A 16299-nucleotide genomic window follows, 5' to 3' on the forward strand; every position below is an offset into this window, starting at 1 on the left:
CGATACGGCTATCAATCGAACATTACCTTCTACACCCCCCTTTTATTTTTTATTTTTTGAATTTTGGGCGTGTTCTTTTCGGCATTTCTTGAAAAGATGCAAAACATGTTCGTTTTTTCCTGTCTAAACAAAGAAAGTTGGGGCGGGGGGGGGGGGGGGGTGCCGGTGTGGCGGCCTCAGCGCTCCGGCAGTCTCAGAGCTCCGGGTGACGTCACCGGAGATTCCGGCACGCAGTAATCACAGTCTCAGATCTCTGGCGTGCCAAGCTCTCCAGGATGACGTAGCAAGCTGTCGTTGCGGGCGTGAGTCCCCGGTCCCCCCCCCCTACCGCCACGAATAAATCTTCGAGACCTGTTTTGTTATCGTACGAGTGCTTTTCTGAGGGGCAACCCAAAACCCTTTTCAGGCTTTCAGAAGAACCTTCTTTGTAATTCCCACTCCTCAAATACTTATTATAAACGTAATTACTTTTTTCACAATACTGTCGCATACCCTCCACTCGTTCACCACACGATATGGGCGCAGCCATGACAGCTACGAGAGTAGACTTGTGGACAAGTCGTTTATGGTCTCACGCGGTGAGATAGTCGAGTTGCAGCGAACTGCTGGTTGAGCGACTACTACGAGCTGCCTGGAGTCGGTCAGCGCAGTAGTTGCGCAACCAGCAGTTCTCCCTGCGTGGGACAATAAATGACTTGTCCCTAAGTCTACTACGAGAGTGTACTCGGCACGGCGCTAAAATCGACTACTTTCGCTTGGTGTGCGCAGGCACGGCATGACGTAATACTACCGTCTGGAGCTCTGAGAGCCGGAGCTCCGAGACCGCCACACCGGTGTCCCAGGAAACTCTGTGCGCCGGAGATTTGGTCCCCTGTGAAATTAACATGGGCTGTAGGAGGATGAATCAAAAGAGGGCGCTATCAGAAGTTAGTACACATTTAGATTTGGCCCCTGCTGTCATGTCCGCAATAGAATTTGACTGTGTATATCTCTATGTGAAATGAGGGTAGGTCACATTAACTAAGGTCAATATACTACCAGTCTTGAGGCAGGTCTCTGGCGTTAACCACGAGCCTCACGTGTGACGTCAGATGGTCATTTCACCATTTACAGAATCTCCTGCCATCCCACGGTCAAAAGAGGACGCTATGACGAATTATTCGACACAACTCGCCGGTAGGGTGGGGGGGGGGGGCACATAATCTCTGGAGAACCGGCAGAATCTCTTGTCAAACTGGAAATACGTGCAAAATTTCCAGCAGACACCACCCCCCCCCCCCCCCCACCACCAAAAAAAGGTACCTTTTCCCAGAGGCGCGAGCGCGCACAACCCACTGCCCTAAAATGAAGTGTAACACCATCTGGTAATAAACACAAGAATCAGACAAATTAATTATTTCATTGCTACTCTATGAAGGCTTTTAATAATGATTTTCTTCAACACACTGAACTGAATGGGAAAGGTCCCGGCTTGCTCTACAGCAGTCAAAATTAACATGGAATAAGTTAACAGAGAATATTTTGCAGTGCTCAGTAACGCTGGTTTCCACTTTTCAGTAGCGTCCATGCTTGGGGAAACTGCCACACTGTAAGAACCTTAGACCCGACAGTACAAAAACTGTTTTAATCTCAAGACTTCAAGACAAGTTTGTCTGAGGTTTGTTTTTACGCAAAGTCATAATTATTCACGTTTATAGGCACTGATAAGGACACTATCTTAATTTATCCCATGCATAAAATAACAAATCTGTGAACATATGGACTCAATAATTGGTCATCAACGTTGCAAGAAAATACTGAAAAAAAAACACCCTTCTGAAAAACACCCTTCCGCACAACATTCGGACTCAATAATTGGTCATCAAAGTTGCATGAAAATACTGAAAGAAAAAACACCCTTCCGCACAAGTTTGTGTGCTTCCAGGGGGACGAAATCCTCTGCCACAGCAGGTATATTGAAATTATTTTGATATCATGTCTGAAGGAGGAACCGTGAAGTCTGGAGGAGGAATACAGTGGTAAAATATCTGATATCCATCGTAGTTGACCTGGCTGTCACTCCTGAACGCCATCAATGCAACGTTGGTCTTGGAGAACAACTGTTGTCCATGCAGATCTTTATCGCAATATCTAAAATATAGAGGGAAAAACTTTGGTTATAAAGGAGGCCTTTTCGACCGAAACCACGTCATGGGCCTAGTATTGCCCCATCAATTAAGGGCTCTCTTTATGGGGTTTCAAACAGTGCTGTCATATCATGACATGTTATATCTGTCCGTATAACTTAAAGGCACTGGATCAAATTTAGTAGCCTATAAAGAGGGTGCCTCTCGACGATTGAAATAATGACTGCACTTGACATCGTGGTAATCCTCCTGCGAACCCAAATTTTATATACCCAATCCCATAACCCTTCCAATGCGCCATTATACAGTAGCTGTAAGTTAGAAACACGTTCAGTAAGTTCTGTGGTCATCCGGAACACGTCAAATACGTGTTTTTAGTGTTTAAATAAGTTAAGTTAAATAAGTTTTTAATAAGTTTTTAGCGTATCCCAACTGTTTTAGGGCAGGGCCTTAAAACTTGATAGTTCATGTGGGACAATATTGTGATCTCAATTTAGAAATCAAAAGTGGTGGGACCAACTTGGTCCTGGAAGCTTGAATGCGCGTGAAACTTCCCCTTGCATTAGTCGCCAGCGCTGGGGCCATTATAACTCTCAGCCAATGATAGGTACGTCTTCATAACCTCACTGAGGGCGCTGTTTGGGTCTTGTGACGTCATAATGGAGGAGTCTTTACGATACTTACTCGTCTGTGTAAGTTTCCGTGATCAAATCACCTGTCATCATAACCATCTTGTCATAGGCGCAGCTGTAGGCCTCTATGATGAATACTGAAAAGTCCAGTTGGACGACCTCGTCAGTCGGACGACCTCGTCAGTCGGACACTATATGAACAAAGACAAAAGAACGGTTGGGACTAAATTCGTGAAATGAAACAACTCATTAATAAGGTTTATCGTGAATAGCAAAATATCAAGAGAGGGCGCTGTTGAACCTACACAAAGATATAGGCGATGCGTGCGCGAGGATCAGGCATGACAACATACACCGCATAGCAAACTGCCCCATATACCTCCCTACAACGCATTGCGTTTCTGCATCGCAATAAACCTTATGTCAGTAGACACCATTGATCAAATAGCTTTGACGTCAACCAGGGGCTCACCCGGGTCAGTCCCCCAGTTCCCTGGGCCCAATTTCATAGAGCTGCTAAGCACACAAATTTGCTTAGCATGAAATTTCTTCCTTAATAAAAACAGGGTTACCAACCACATTTCCACGTGATTTTCAGGAAAGGCAAACAGCAGCTGAATACCAGTAAACAAGCAATATGCAACAAATGGAAATTTGGTTGGTAATCCTGTATTTATCAAGGAAGAAATTTCATGCTGAAGCAAACTGTTGTGCTTAGCAGCTCTATGAAATTGGGCCCTACTTGAGGAGTTGGTCACTTGGGGGTGACCCGAGGTGCATGACGTCACGTACCACGAGAGGACGAGTGTGATCGTTCGATTATAGAGCGGCAGCCAAGAGCACTTTGGTTAAAGGAACGAGGTACCAATATTTGAGTACAGGAACATTTAGTGGATAACCTGACATAGTCAGATATGGATGTCTGCCAGGGACCCCCCGCTGTGTGTAGCACGTGGACCCCCAACAAAGAGGCAAAATAATGGGCTGAATCAATTATTCTAGGTACCACATGAAATCAAGTGGAAATGGTCATTAACCATGTTAACATCATGCTTAGTAAAAAATATCAACCGCCAGACAAATTTTCTGCTGCATTAGGCCTGCCAGACACCCCCTCCCCAAATATTTAGTGTACAAACCTATGGGTTGAAATTAACCAGTTGTCAAATTACCTCAGATTTACATGAAACTTTGTCTAACTGTTCCACTATGGCTAAAATGAACACAAACCAAAAATTAAATCCATAATTCATATCGTTTCCGAGATACAGCCTCTTAAATAATGCTAAAATCTCCCCCTTTTGGCGCTCCGCCCCCGAACGACCGCGCCTCGTGGTGGTATTCTTTTCAAACGTTAAGAGCCCGTAATTTAATAACGACACCAGCTGTGTGGCTGAAAATTGTATGCTATTTAAGTTGTGGCCATTGATTCATAATTTGGCTGCACTGGGCCTGACAGACACCCCCACCCCCGGGGTAAAACATCGGAGGAACAACCTAAAACCAAGTTGAAATTACCAATAGTCCTAATGCACAATTCTTAACAGAAGACAATATCAGCCGCCAGACAATGTTTTGCTGCATTGGGCGCAGCCCGACAGACACCTATACCCTCCCCGGGTTAAACATCAAAGGAACCACCTGAAACCAAGTTGAAACGACCAATAACAATATTCTTAATACAAGTATTAATCACCAGACGAAAGTTTTGCTGCATTGGGCCCGGCAGACACCTCCCCTCCCCCGGGTTAAACATCAAAGGAACCAAGTGAAATTAAGTTGAAATGACCAATAACAACATTCTTAATACCATTATCAACTGCCAGACAACAGTTTTGCTGCATTGGGCCCGACAGACACCTCCCCTACCCCGGGGTAAACATCAAAGGAACCACCTGAAATTAAGTTGAAATGACCAATAACAATATTCTTAATACCATTATCAACTGCCAGACAAAAGTTTTGCTGCATTGGGCCCGGCAGACAACCCCACTCCCCCGGGTTTTACGCATCAGAGGAACCACCTGAAACCAAGTTGAAATGACCAATAACAATATTCTTAATACCAGTATCAATCACCAGACGAAAGTTTTGCTGCATTGGGCCCGGCAGACACCTTCCCTCCCCCGGATTAACATCAGAGAAACCACCTGAAACCAAGTTGAAATGACCAATTTACACTATTCTTAATACAAGTATCATAACACGCCAGACAAAAAATTGGTGCATTGGGCACGCCAGACACCCCCACCCCCTTGGTTTAAGAATATTGTTATTGGTAATTTCAACTTGGTTTTAGGTCGTTCCTCCGATGTTTAACCCCGGGGTTGGGGTGTCTGGTAGGCCCAGTGCAGCCAAATTATAAATCAATGGCCACAACTTAATTAGCATACAATTTTCAGCCACACAGCTGGTGTCGTTATTAAATTACGGGCTCTTAACGTTTGAAAAGAATACCACCACGACGCGCGGTGTCGGTCGGGGGCGGAGCTCCAAAAGGGGGAGATTTTAGCATATTATTTTAAGAGGCTGTATCTCAGAAACGACATAGAGTATGGATTTAATTTTTGGTTTGTGTTCATTTTAGCCATAGTGGAACAGTTAGACAAAGTTTCATGTAAATCTGAGGTAATTTGACAACTGGTTAATTTCAACCCATAGATTTGTACACTAAATATTTTGGGGAGGGGGTGTCTGGCAGGCCTAATGCAGCAGAAAATTTGTCTGGAGGTTGATTTTGTTTACTTAGTATTATGGTAAAGCCCATTTCCACTTGATTTCATGTGGTACCTAGAATGTTTGATTCAGCCCATTATTTTGCCTCTTTGTTGGGGGTCCATGCGCCACATGCAGCGGGGGATCCCCAACAGACATCCATATCTGATTATGTCAGGTTATCCACTAAACGTTCCTGTAGTCAAATATTGGTACCTCGTTCCTTTAACCAAAGTGCTCTGGGCTGCCGGTCTATTAGCTCTTGTCAGGGGCTCACCCGAGTGAGCACTGCGGGGTCGACCCAGGGAAGCTTATCGAACGCACCTGATATGGTCTGCTCCGAAGTGACAGAGTTTGTCAGGGTATCCATACATGTAGCAGTTAATTTTTTGCGTAACTGTTGCGCACATTTATGAGTGTACACTACAAATCTTTTGCAATTTGAATTGACGATTGAGGTTAAAGTTAAATCTGTAGGATCAGATGGCAAGGCCGGTATGTCTATCTGGCGCTTATTCACGAGCCTCCCTGAAAAAAAAGTATGGAGTTAGTGTTTAGACTACTCAGGCCACTGGATATAATAATATCAACCTGATCGCGGGGTCCTGGGGGAGAGTATCTCTACATTATTCTGTAGAATGAAAAATTCAAAATTCTGGAAGTCATACTTTGATTTGTTGATATTAACAATGAAGATTTGTATTGCCCTTTAAATGCTCTAAGCACTTTGGTGGTGTTGTCCTTGCAGGTCTCCTTTTTACAGGTCTCTTTACACTGTATGTAAAAATGTTTAATTCTTGTTTAAGTGTGAATGTAGTTATGTCACCAGTCTTTTGTAGCTGCTTACCTCTTGCTCTATATATATGACTTTTTAAACCAGAATATAAAATTAAAAAGATGCGCACCAATAAAGATACAAAACTACAAAAGAATACACACAGAAACAGGGAGTTAATTCTCATTTTCGTACCTGTTTGAGTTACGACGAGTTCGCAGTAAGGGCCTTCAAATTCTGGCAGGCAGTTGCATGAACAATGCTTGTTAGGAACTCCACCACGCTTACACCGATCCCAAAGGTCGTCAGGACACATGGCTGTATCAACCAAAAGAATGGGAAATACCTTTACAATCCCGGCCAAAATACTTTGGCCACACATTCGCAATGTCAATATTCCATGGCTCCCTAGCAATAAACATTCCCGTCCCCTGTCGATCCCCCGCTCAATGTTGACTGGATTGCAGAAGACCGCGCAATGAGAGCCAATATTGAAAGGGGGTTCAGGGGGGTGGGGCGAGATGTGGGAGCCCATGCCGAGATGCCCGGGATTGTAGCTTTGCAAATATAATGGGGGAAAATACAGGGGTACTTATTGGGGTGTGGGTGGGTTGAAGTGTTTAGAAACGAAGTCTGGATTTGAGAAGAGAGAAATCACAAGGACTTGAAACACTGTGTGGACTTATACATGTACGAGGCCAGTTTTCACTAGTGGTTTTTATAGTGCTGAAGAACATGATTTCTCTTGTACAGATAGAACAAAGAAGTACATGTATACAAAGAGAGTGTTTGCGACGCTGCGTACGTGTGTAAGTGTGTAAGTGACAACAAAAAAGGTCCGCATAGGGTAGAGAGTTAAAACCACATATTGACTTGAAATAGTGTATCAAAGGAATGTCCACCATGGTGTGCCCAGTAGGCCTATGCGATGTTGAAATTATGGTGAAAACTTAGTGTTTAATTTCTCATATTATGAGCAGTGTATTAGTATCTCGCCTGTCAGAAACGCATGTGAATGTAGGTGCCTGCAGCAGACTTACCAGGTGAAATCCTTTGTTCTCTGTAATGTGCGCATACTCAGAACCATGTAAGCAAAGGGCAGATTACCTGAAGTCTGCTGCCACCTAGCGTTCCAAAGTTTCCCTTTCAGGTGACTGTTTACGGCCGGTGACTGCTCTATATTCCAACATCCCTATGTTCCGACACCCCTATGTTCCGACACCCCTATGTTCCGACACCCCTATGTTCCGACACCCCTATGTTCCGACACCCCTATGTTCCGACACCCCTATGTTCCGACAACCTGCACCAACATTTTGTGTTAGCCATTTTCAAGAAACTACACCTGACCGCAATTTAATCCAGTAGTCCCTCAGAGGAGTTTAATTTATATGAATACGGCCGGTGACTGCTCTATGTTCCAACATCCCTATGTTCCGACACCCCTATGTTCCAACACCCCTATGTTCCAACACCCCTATGTTCCAACACCCCTATGTTCCGACACCCCTATGTTCCAACACCCTTATGTTCCGACACCCCTATGTTCCGACACCCCTATGTTCCGACAACCTGCACCAACATTTTGTGTTAGCCATTTTCAAGAAACTACACCTGACCGCAATTTAATCCAGTAGTCCCTCAGAGGAGTTTAATTTACATGAAAAGTGTTATTCTTCTATGACAACTTTGGTTTACTAAGACGAAGGCTGAGTAATTGGGAGGGGGGGGGGTGGGGTGGAAGGACTTATTTATTTATTATTATTTATTGTTAACATATTAATTATCATATGTTTTTGTTTTGTTTTCTTTGTGTTTTTTTTAACTCGGGGAGCCATAACTCATGTTTATAACCCCTCCGTGCGAGCGAACAACTTGCAATTTGGAAGAAATAATAGGATTATTGAGATATTGGAAGTCTTTAAAACTACTTGAGAAAATACATGAGAAAAGAGTAGTCAACCAACGATTCTTTTCTTTTGAGAACCCAACACAATTTTCAGATTTACACAATTGTGCTACCTCAAACTTACATCACCTTATAAGTTACGTAGTCCCCAGTTTAAGGGCACTTTTGGTCATTGTCAAAGACAGTCTTTTCACTTTGTGTATCTCAACATGCATAAAATAACAAACAGGTGAATTGGTCGTCGAAGTTGCGAGCGATTTAAAACCTCAGCCGAGGTCTTGAACTCAATTCAAATATTTTAGTGAGAAATAAACTTCTTTCTCAAAAACTACATTATTTTTTTCAGAGGGAGCAGTTTCTCACAATGTTTTATATACAATCAACAGCTCTCCATTGCTTGTTTTTTTGTTACCAAGCAAGTTTTTATGCCAACAATTATTTTGAGTATTACTCATAGTATCCAGTTACGCGCATTTTGTATGCATCCCGACTCACTGAACTATATCGGTGTAGAAATAACACAGAATTATTCCAACAGGTAAAAATAAAACTTGTGTAAAATACTTACACTATGATGATAGTGCATGATGGACTGAATATCATACGGGGCAAGTAGCGGTTGGTCAACCTTCTTGAAGTTGTGTTCAAATCCATAGAGGATGTTGGTCTCATTTATTGTGACATAGTCATCTCGGTCACTTCGGTTATGCTCGTGGAAACGCCCAAGGGCGTGGCCGATCTCATGGGGTATAACACTAATCTGAAGGGGTTGTGTTTGAAATTAAATTTCTGAATCATATTTTCAAATAATATTATGGCGGTTTCTGGTAAAATACTGCTCATAATATCCGTCACTCAGTAACGCTCAAAGCGCTTCAAAATACAGTATTTTCCTGCAATGTTTATGGGGTTACGTATAGACTACTCCTAGAACTATGAGGGATCGTTTCCACTAACTGCTCATAGGGTATCATGTCTCACAACACAAACGGTTCTTTTTTTCTGTTCTTTTGGCATTTCCATTTAAACACAAATCTCTTTTTGTTTTAAATCAAATCTCGCCCAAATTAGGCTTTATTGTGTTCATTGAGTTCACATTGAATTCACATTGACCTTGATATGGTCCACAAAATCCACTCCGCAAACTCAAAATTGTTAAAAGGTATATAAAAAAATGTTTAAGCATACCGATTGACACCGTCCTGTTTGTAGTTTCATATTTTGTCCCTGAGATCCGCTGTATCCTACACTACTGGAGCATCTACAAAGTACGATAAAAACTATTACAACAACAATTAAGGATACATAAAATAGCTATAGTAGCTATATAAAAAAAGAGGGACAATAGCTTGTCCCTTGTCTTTTGGTTTTTTATTTAATTCTGTGTGCCTGCCCGGGGTTTCCCTTTTGCACCAATGTCATTTGTTTATGTATTTGTGGAATGAAGGTAATAAAATAAAGTAAAATAAGTAAAATAATAGTAATAGCGAAGTCTTATATAGCGCACGTATCTCCCAAACAATGTAGTTAGGGCACTGAGTATAGACAAACTTTCAGAAAGATAGGTTAATGATGAATTCTGAGACCCAATTATTTAGCACCTTATGGGTTTACAAAGGTGCTACGGTGCATACAGCAGCCACAGCCAGGAACACCGGGGCGAACCCCTTCTCGTTATTGTGCACTGAGTTCTTTTAAATGTGTTACACAACACATGGGACCAACGGCTTAACATCTCATTCGAAGGACGAAGCAATGGTTAAAGTCACCTGTAAGTGGTATTTTGTCAAAATAAAGCTTTTGTCACTTAAATTTGTGTTTTGATGAGTAGAATATGAATAAACAGTTGACTAAGGTTCTAAAAATTAAGTTTCCATTTTATTAACAAACTTAAAAGTAGGCCCGACCCGAGAGGGCGCTGTTCGTGACGTCAATCGAGGCGTGATATTTGAAGCATGACGGCTCGAAGTGTTTCCTGCACAGCGCTGGAAAAGACGTCGGACCGGACCACTTTGCAAACTGACCCCATTTTTAGTTGTTTTGTTGCCTCCAGCAGCAATACACCAGCAGCAATACACCTGGTCGACATTGCCAGAAAAATGCAAGAAATAAACCTTCTTTCGGAACATACAAACTCACGACTAGGACTTGCATGTACTTGCACGTACATGTACATGTGTTCGATGTTCGATCGAGGCAAAGTCTGCCTTGATTGACGTCACAAAAGGGGTAGGCGGAGTCACCCCCAATCAACTTGTTCATTAACATACTCTAATGTTGGAACACAAAAATTCTATTTCCAGGTGACTTTAAGTATCTTGCTTTAAGACACAAGTGTCACGGCTATGACCTAGTGTTAGAAAGATTCTTTACGGCACAAGATTGTATTCTAAAATTAACAGCTCTGTCAAAAGTCACATCATTGAGAGATAGAAATATTTTGTATTACCCGACGTTGAGTCCATATATAACAATAGGGACTGTAGTGCCACTGTAGTCATCAAGCGCCTCCTCAAATGATACAACCGTGTGCTCCTTGTAGATTGCAACCGCCTCCAAAAAAACCTGCTTGATAACGCTGTCTGTAACGAACGAAATACCCTGCGATATCAGTCTTCAGATGCGAGAGTCAGTGGTAACCAATAAAATGAAACTAGGATCCAAATTTTAGGAGGTTCCTTGAAATTATGGTATTTCCACCTTTTGGTAACCCCCGGAAGAAACGATTCCAAGGAGCTTTCAGGAACATTATATCAGCAGCACTAGACAAGAAGACCAAAGAACATGATTTCTTTGAATTTGGACAGAAACAATGTTTGATTTTTATCATCAGGCCGACGTAAAAAGTCTGAATTCAGATAAAAGTCTGACAAATCTCATCACTGAATCTTCAAGAATATCAACAAGCCTCGGGTTGTAACATTTTAGAAAAACGTTTCATTCCTGACTTTCAATGATATTCAATCAAAACGGCCTTCAATTGGACACAACTTTTTGGGGGGACGACACCCTCCTTGAAATATTTCAATAACTTCTTGTTTCAAACTTTGCCCTGAAAAAGGGGTCAGTAATGCACCAACAAGGGCCCAATTTCATAGAGCAGCTTATCATCAGAAAATGTTGTTGTAACAGTTTCCACTTAGCAGTCAAGAGCAGAGTACCAATCAAAATGTTTACTTGTGACATGGCACTTTAATTTTATTCAGATGATGACGACTCCCGATCGCATAAGTTAAGAGAACTATTCAGAATTAGGGTTTTTGCTAACAAACAGTTGCTTGTAGTGTAACCCATCAAACATATCTTTATTGGCCCGATACTGGCGAGTACCGTATAGTTTACTGTTAGAAGCAAATAATAATAATAATAATAATAATAACAAGTTCTTATATAGCGCATTTCACAATAAACTGTATCAATGCGCTTTACATTAGTCCCCTGGTCATTGGGCCAATAAACATCCCTTTAATCTTTCTCAGCTCCCATTAGGGAGTATACAGCCCCGAGCTGCCGTGGCGCTCCGAAAGCTTTTCATTCACAACATCAACCTCTACCCTCGCAGGTACCCATTTATACCCCTGGGTGAAGAGAAGCAATTATAGTAAAGTATCTTGCTCAAGGACACAAGTGTCACGACCGGGATTCGAACCCACACTCCGGTGAATTAGCACCAGAACTTGAATTCGATGCTCTTAACCACTCGGCCATGACACTCTACAAATTACTAAACCGACTTGATATTTATCAAGAAAATACATGCAAGTTGTTGAACCTAATGGTACCAGCATTTTGAGAAACCGATTACTATTAAATTATTTGTATTTCGTGCTCACCCATTAATGTTCTATTCGTTTAAAAAGTTTGTTTTAATTAATTTAGAATGTTTAATTTGTTTTTTAAATTAATATATTCAATACTAAACTTCCGTGTTATTCATTTACTTCTTGTTTTTATCATTTGTTTTAATTAATATATTCAATACAGCTGTATTCTTCATGAATTTCTTGTTTTTATATCATGGACAATTACACTTTTTTATCGCAAAGTAATTTCATATGGGTTTAATTTATTCGATATATAATTATTTTTTGCATTTTTATATCATTATTTTATGTTATCCTGGTACGATGGCGACACTTCATAGACTGGCAGCTTTATGAAGGCATAAATTGTGGTATTATTTGCTTGTTATTTGATATTGATGTCTTCAAAATTATCTGTCGAATTTCAACTTTCTTGTCAAAACGATTGTAGGCCCTACTAAAGCCAACCCGTGCCCACAATGCTTTCCAAAACATACCTCGCTCCGGCGGCTCTTGCATGCAAATTGTTTTACAATGGGGAGAAATACGCACATTTTAACATGAAACGGTAGTTTAGAAAAAGTTTTGCCTCGAATTTGTTTGGTTTCCATTTTACTTTGCAAACTAAGACGCTTGGCCATTTATGGGAGTAAAAACTTTTACTCCCATAAATGGCTGACCGTGTTCATCGACGAGGTAAAAGGAAAACTGTGCAATTTCAAGGCGTGTTTGTGTGGATCATTGTATTCTACTTTTAAACCATCTTTCCAACCATGTGCATTTTATAACAAACGGTTACAAACACTTTTCAATGCGACTGATGCAAGGCAACGTGTTTCTCAAAGGTTTTTTTTTTTACTTTCATACTACATGTGTGTCTAAAATGTTCCCTTTCCGTACATTATGAAACAATAATTCATAACCACAAACCGCCACAGTAAATTTAAAATATTTGAAGAAACAGAATCTCGCATTAAACATGTTTATTTTAAAAAAGACCATACGTGGTGGGACCAACTTGGTCCTGGAAGTTCGAATACGCGTGAAACTTACCCTTGCTTCTGGTCGCCAACGCTGGGGCCATAATAACTCTCAGCCAATGATAGCTCACAACCAAGCTGAGGGTATTTACGACCTGTGTCCGCCCCGTCTTACTCTACGGCTCAGGAACATGGACACTCCAAGCTGATGACACACGAAAGCTCCAAGCCTTCCAGCCTCAGGTGTCAGCCACGCAATCTTGGCGTCCGGTGGTCTGATTTCATCACTAACGCAACAATCTCGGAGACCACCGGCATTGAGGATCATATCCGTGTGACTATCTCCCGGAGACGTCATTCCCTCTTTGGCCATGTCAGACGGCTCCCAGACAATACACCTGCCCATGTGGCCCTCAAGCTGACATCGAACATGGGGAGGATCCCGCCCCTGCCCAGCCTGGAAGAGGCCAAGAGGCCCACCTCGCAGCACCTGGGTCGGCCAACTGGAAGCAGACTTCGAGTTCCGGGCTGGGCAGCTGTGGCACTCGGCAGCAGAGCGCATTGGTTGGGCTGTTCTACATCCCCCTGATGGATCAAGAGAATGATGATGATGAATGATAGGCACGTCTTCGTGACTTCAGTGAGGGTAGACTTGACTCAAGTCCCACCCCGTGTCATCGACAGACAATTATTGTTTTGTGATATGCTCAGCATTCCCCAACCTGTTTAGACCGCATGCTAACCTCTCACACGAGAACGCAACTTGAGTCAAGTCTACAGTGAGGGCGCTGTTTGGGTATTGTGATGTCATATGAGGGAGTCTATACTTACTCGTCTGGATACTCCGCCGAAATCGCCCGTCATCATCTTCATCTTGTCATAGAAGCAGTTGTAGCCCTCTATTATGAATACTGAAAAGTCCAGTTGGACGACCTCGTCCTTCGCACACAGTGAACAATACACAAAAACACAAAAGAACGGTTGGGAATAAATACATGAAATACATGCGCTATATTATAAGGCTTCAAAATTATTATTATTTCGCACAATGAATAATAAATAAACCTATAGTTATATCTTAGGGGGTCAATTGTTTATATGTTATTTACCCTCATATGTTTTCGAACCCAAACTTTGTATACCGTTTACCGCGAGACTGTACAAGCTCAATCGGTGACAGAAGCTCTGCTGTTTACTCACAGTCTGTATTTTTATCAGGCTTAATCACAGAATAAAGTTTCCTGTCATACATTTAGGTAATGCTCAAACATTTATAAAATGATGATTTTTTTGCATAAATCACTCATGCATTTTGATGACAACAATCAAATGAGTCTAAAAAACAGTGCTGCAGTGCGTGCCCGCCATTACATGTATGAGTGAACGGCATGCAATGCAAACGGACAGCGCACACACGCACTGCAACATTGTAACGCCCCTTTCACAGAATGGTTTAGCCCAACAACAAAATAATGCGTTTGCAAAGCGATGCGACAGGTTCAAAATATAAACAAGTTTTTGTCCTTTTTCTTCAAAAATATTTTCTCAATGGTGTTTTGAGTGTTCATTAGACATTGATGATTGATGATTAAAGGAACACGTTGCCTTGGATCGGACGAGTTGGTCTATAAAAAGGGTTTGTAACCGGTTTTTTATACAATGCATATGGTTGGAAAGATGTTTTAAAAGTAGAATACAATGATCCACACAAGTTTGCCTCGGAATTGCGTGGTTTTCCTTTTACTGTGCGAACTAACACGGTCGGCCATTTATGGGAGTCAAAAACTTGACCCCCATAAATGGCCGACCGTGTTAGTCGACGAGGTAAAAGGAAAACCGTGCAATTTCGAGGCATGTTTGTGTGGATCACTGTATTCTACTTTTACAATATCTTTCTACCCATATGCATTTTATAAAAAAACGGTTACAAACGCTTTTCAAAGACCAACTCGACCGATCCAATGCAACGCGTTCCTTTAAGTTCGTGCCCTTAGAATTTGTGTCATGATTTTTGGAAGTGGTAAAAATGGGGCAAATCTGGTGACTAGCTGTCGAAATTATACGTGTTGGACCAGATTGTCATTTGCCGATCAAAAGAATCTCATAACCCTTCGGCCTGGCGGTCGTCGGGAGGAGGGTTACGTTATAGCAACTAATGCACGTTCTATGCGAGAAGAATTTCCGAAAACATCGCATCCTATCCCAGAAATCAGAATGCATTGCTTTTTCCTGTTTGTAAAGGGGTCTATGCCTGGCCAACAATGCTCGTTGCCGAATGTTGCGCGATCGACCGATTGTTGCGCGATCGACCAATTGTTGCGTGATCTACCGATTGTTGCGCGATCTACCAATTGTTGCGCGATCAACGATTGCTGCGCGACCAATAGATATTTCAATAGCGCAGCACGATCGGTCGATAGCGCAGCGCGATCGGTTGATCGCGCAGATTGACCGATCGCACCCAACAATCATGACAATGATACCATTGGATAAATGCAGTGAATGAAAGCTACCATAGCTGGGTTTGTTTTGATTGGTCTGAGGTCACCTCGGTTGGCCAATCAAAACACAGATACATATGGAAAACTTTTTTTCGGTCGTCCGCATCCACGTGCATTGACGTGTGTGGTGTTTACAGGAATACAGTACATGCATGGTGGATATTGGTAATGTTGGTGTAGAATTTGTGCGTATCTCTATGTGAGGTCAAAGGTCAAACTACACGCTGGTTTTTGAAGCCGGTCTCTGGCGTTATTTTTTTTTATAGACCTTATAAATGCACATGACGTCATTTCAGTACGGACGGCGCCCCCGCCTTGAGGTCAAAGGGAGGTTGTTCATCGGCCAATCTATGAATTTTTATGATGTGCGTTTCGATTGTTTCGTCACCGTTTGACCTCAAGATGGCGGCTGGATGACGTCAATGCATAATACCATAAGGTCTATTCACAAGCCTCAAAGAATGATGTCAGATGTTCAGGCTATAGGGCATAAATAGAGGGTTAGGGTTATCTAAAATAAATAAAATTAAATAAAAAATACAATTTAAATTTAATTTTTTGTTTTTTACAATGAATTGTATCTGATTAATCAAAGGCATAGCATACGGACACTTACCAGTTGATAATTCAACACCACCAGCTCCACAAATAACTAACAAAACAATCTGTATGACACTTTCGAGACTGGCAGCTAGTTTTTGAAGGCATATGATGGTAATTTTGCTTTTTACCTCTCTCTCTCTTTATTTTCCGGATAATTTTAACAACGCCCCCTAACGATTGTACTTAGCCAACCCGTACCCATAATGCTTTGCAAAACGTTATTGCTCTGACGGCTCTTGCATGCAATTTGTTTTA

General features: G+C 41.8%; 1 protein-coding gene across 1 annotated transcript; it reads right to left on the bottom strand.

Moving 5' to 3' along the window:
- Nucleotides 1-1409: 1409 nt before the first annotated feature.
- Nucleotides 1410-16208, bottom strand: LOC139938056 (zinc metalloproteinase nas-14-like). Its single transcript, XM_071933414.1, has 9 exons — nucleotides 16058-16208; nucleotides 13772-13879; nucleotides 13014-13525; nucleotides 10607-10739; nucleotides 9346-9418; nucleotides 8726-8917; nucleotides 6444-6566; nucleotides 2811-2949; nucleotides 1410-2130 (listed from the first exon to the last, which is right to left on the bottom strand). Exons 3-7 carry the CDS (start codon nucleotides 13042-13044, stop codon nucleotides 6453-6455), a joined length of 543 nt encoding a protein of 180 aa, XP_071789515.1. The 5' UTR covers nucleotides 13045-13525; nucleotides 13772-13879; nucleotides 16058-16208; the 3' UTR covers nucleotides 1410-2130; nucleotides 2811-2949; nucleotides 6444-6452.
- Between the last annotated feature and the right edge of the window lie 91 nt (nucleotides 16209-16299).

Source organism: Asterias amurensis, chromosome 6 (genome assembly GCF_032118995.1).
Source record: "Asterias amurensis chromosome 6, ASM3211899v1".
Taxonomy (NCBI): domain Eukaryota; kingdom Metazoa; phylum Echinodermata; class Asteroidea; order Forcipulatida; family Asteriidae; genus Asterias; species Asterias amurensis.

Coding starts and splice junctions, on each gene's coding strand:
- LOC139938056 (XM_071933414.1), bottom strand. CDS start 13,044: ATGGCCCCAGCGTTGGCGACCAGAAGCAAGG. Junction 10,740..13,013: donor GTTGGCGACCAGAAGCAAGG/GTAAGTTTCACG, acceptor CGTTCGTTACAG/ACAGCGTTATCAAGCAGGTT. Junction 9,419..10,606: donor ATATATGGACTCAACGTCGG/GTAATACAAAAT, acceptor CGTACTTTGTAG/ATGCTCCAGTAGTGTAGGAT.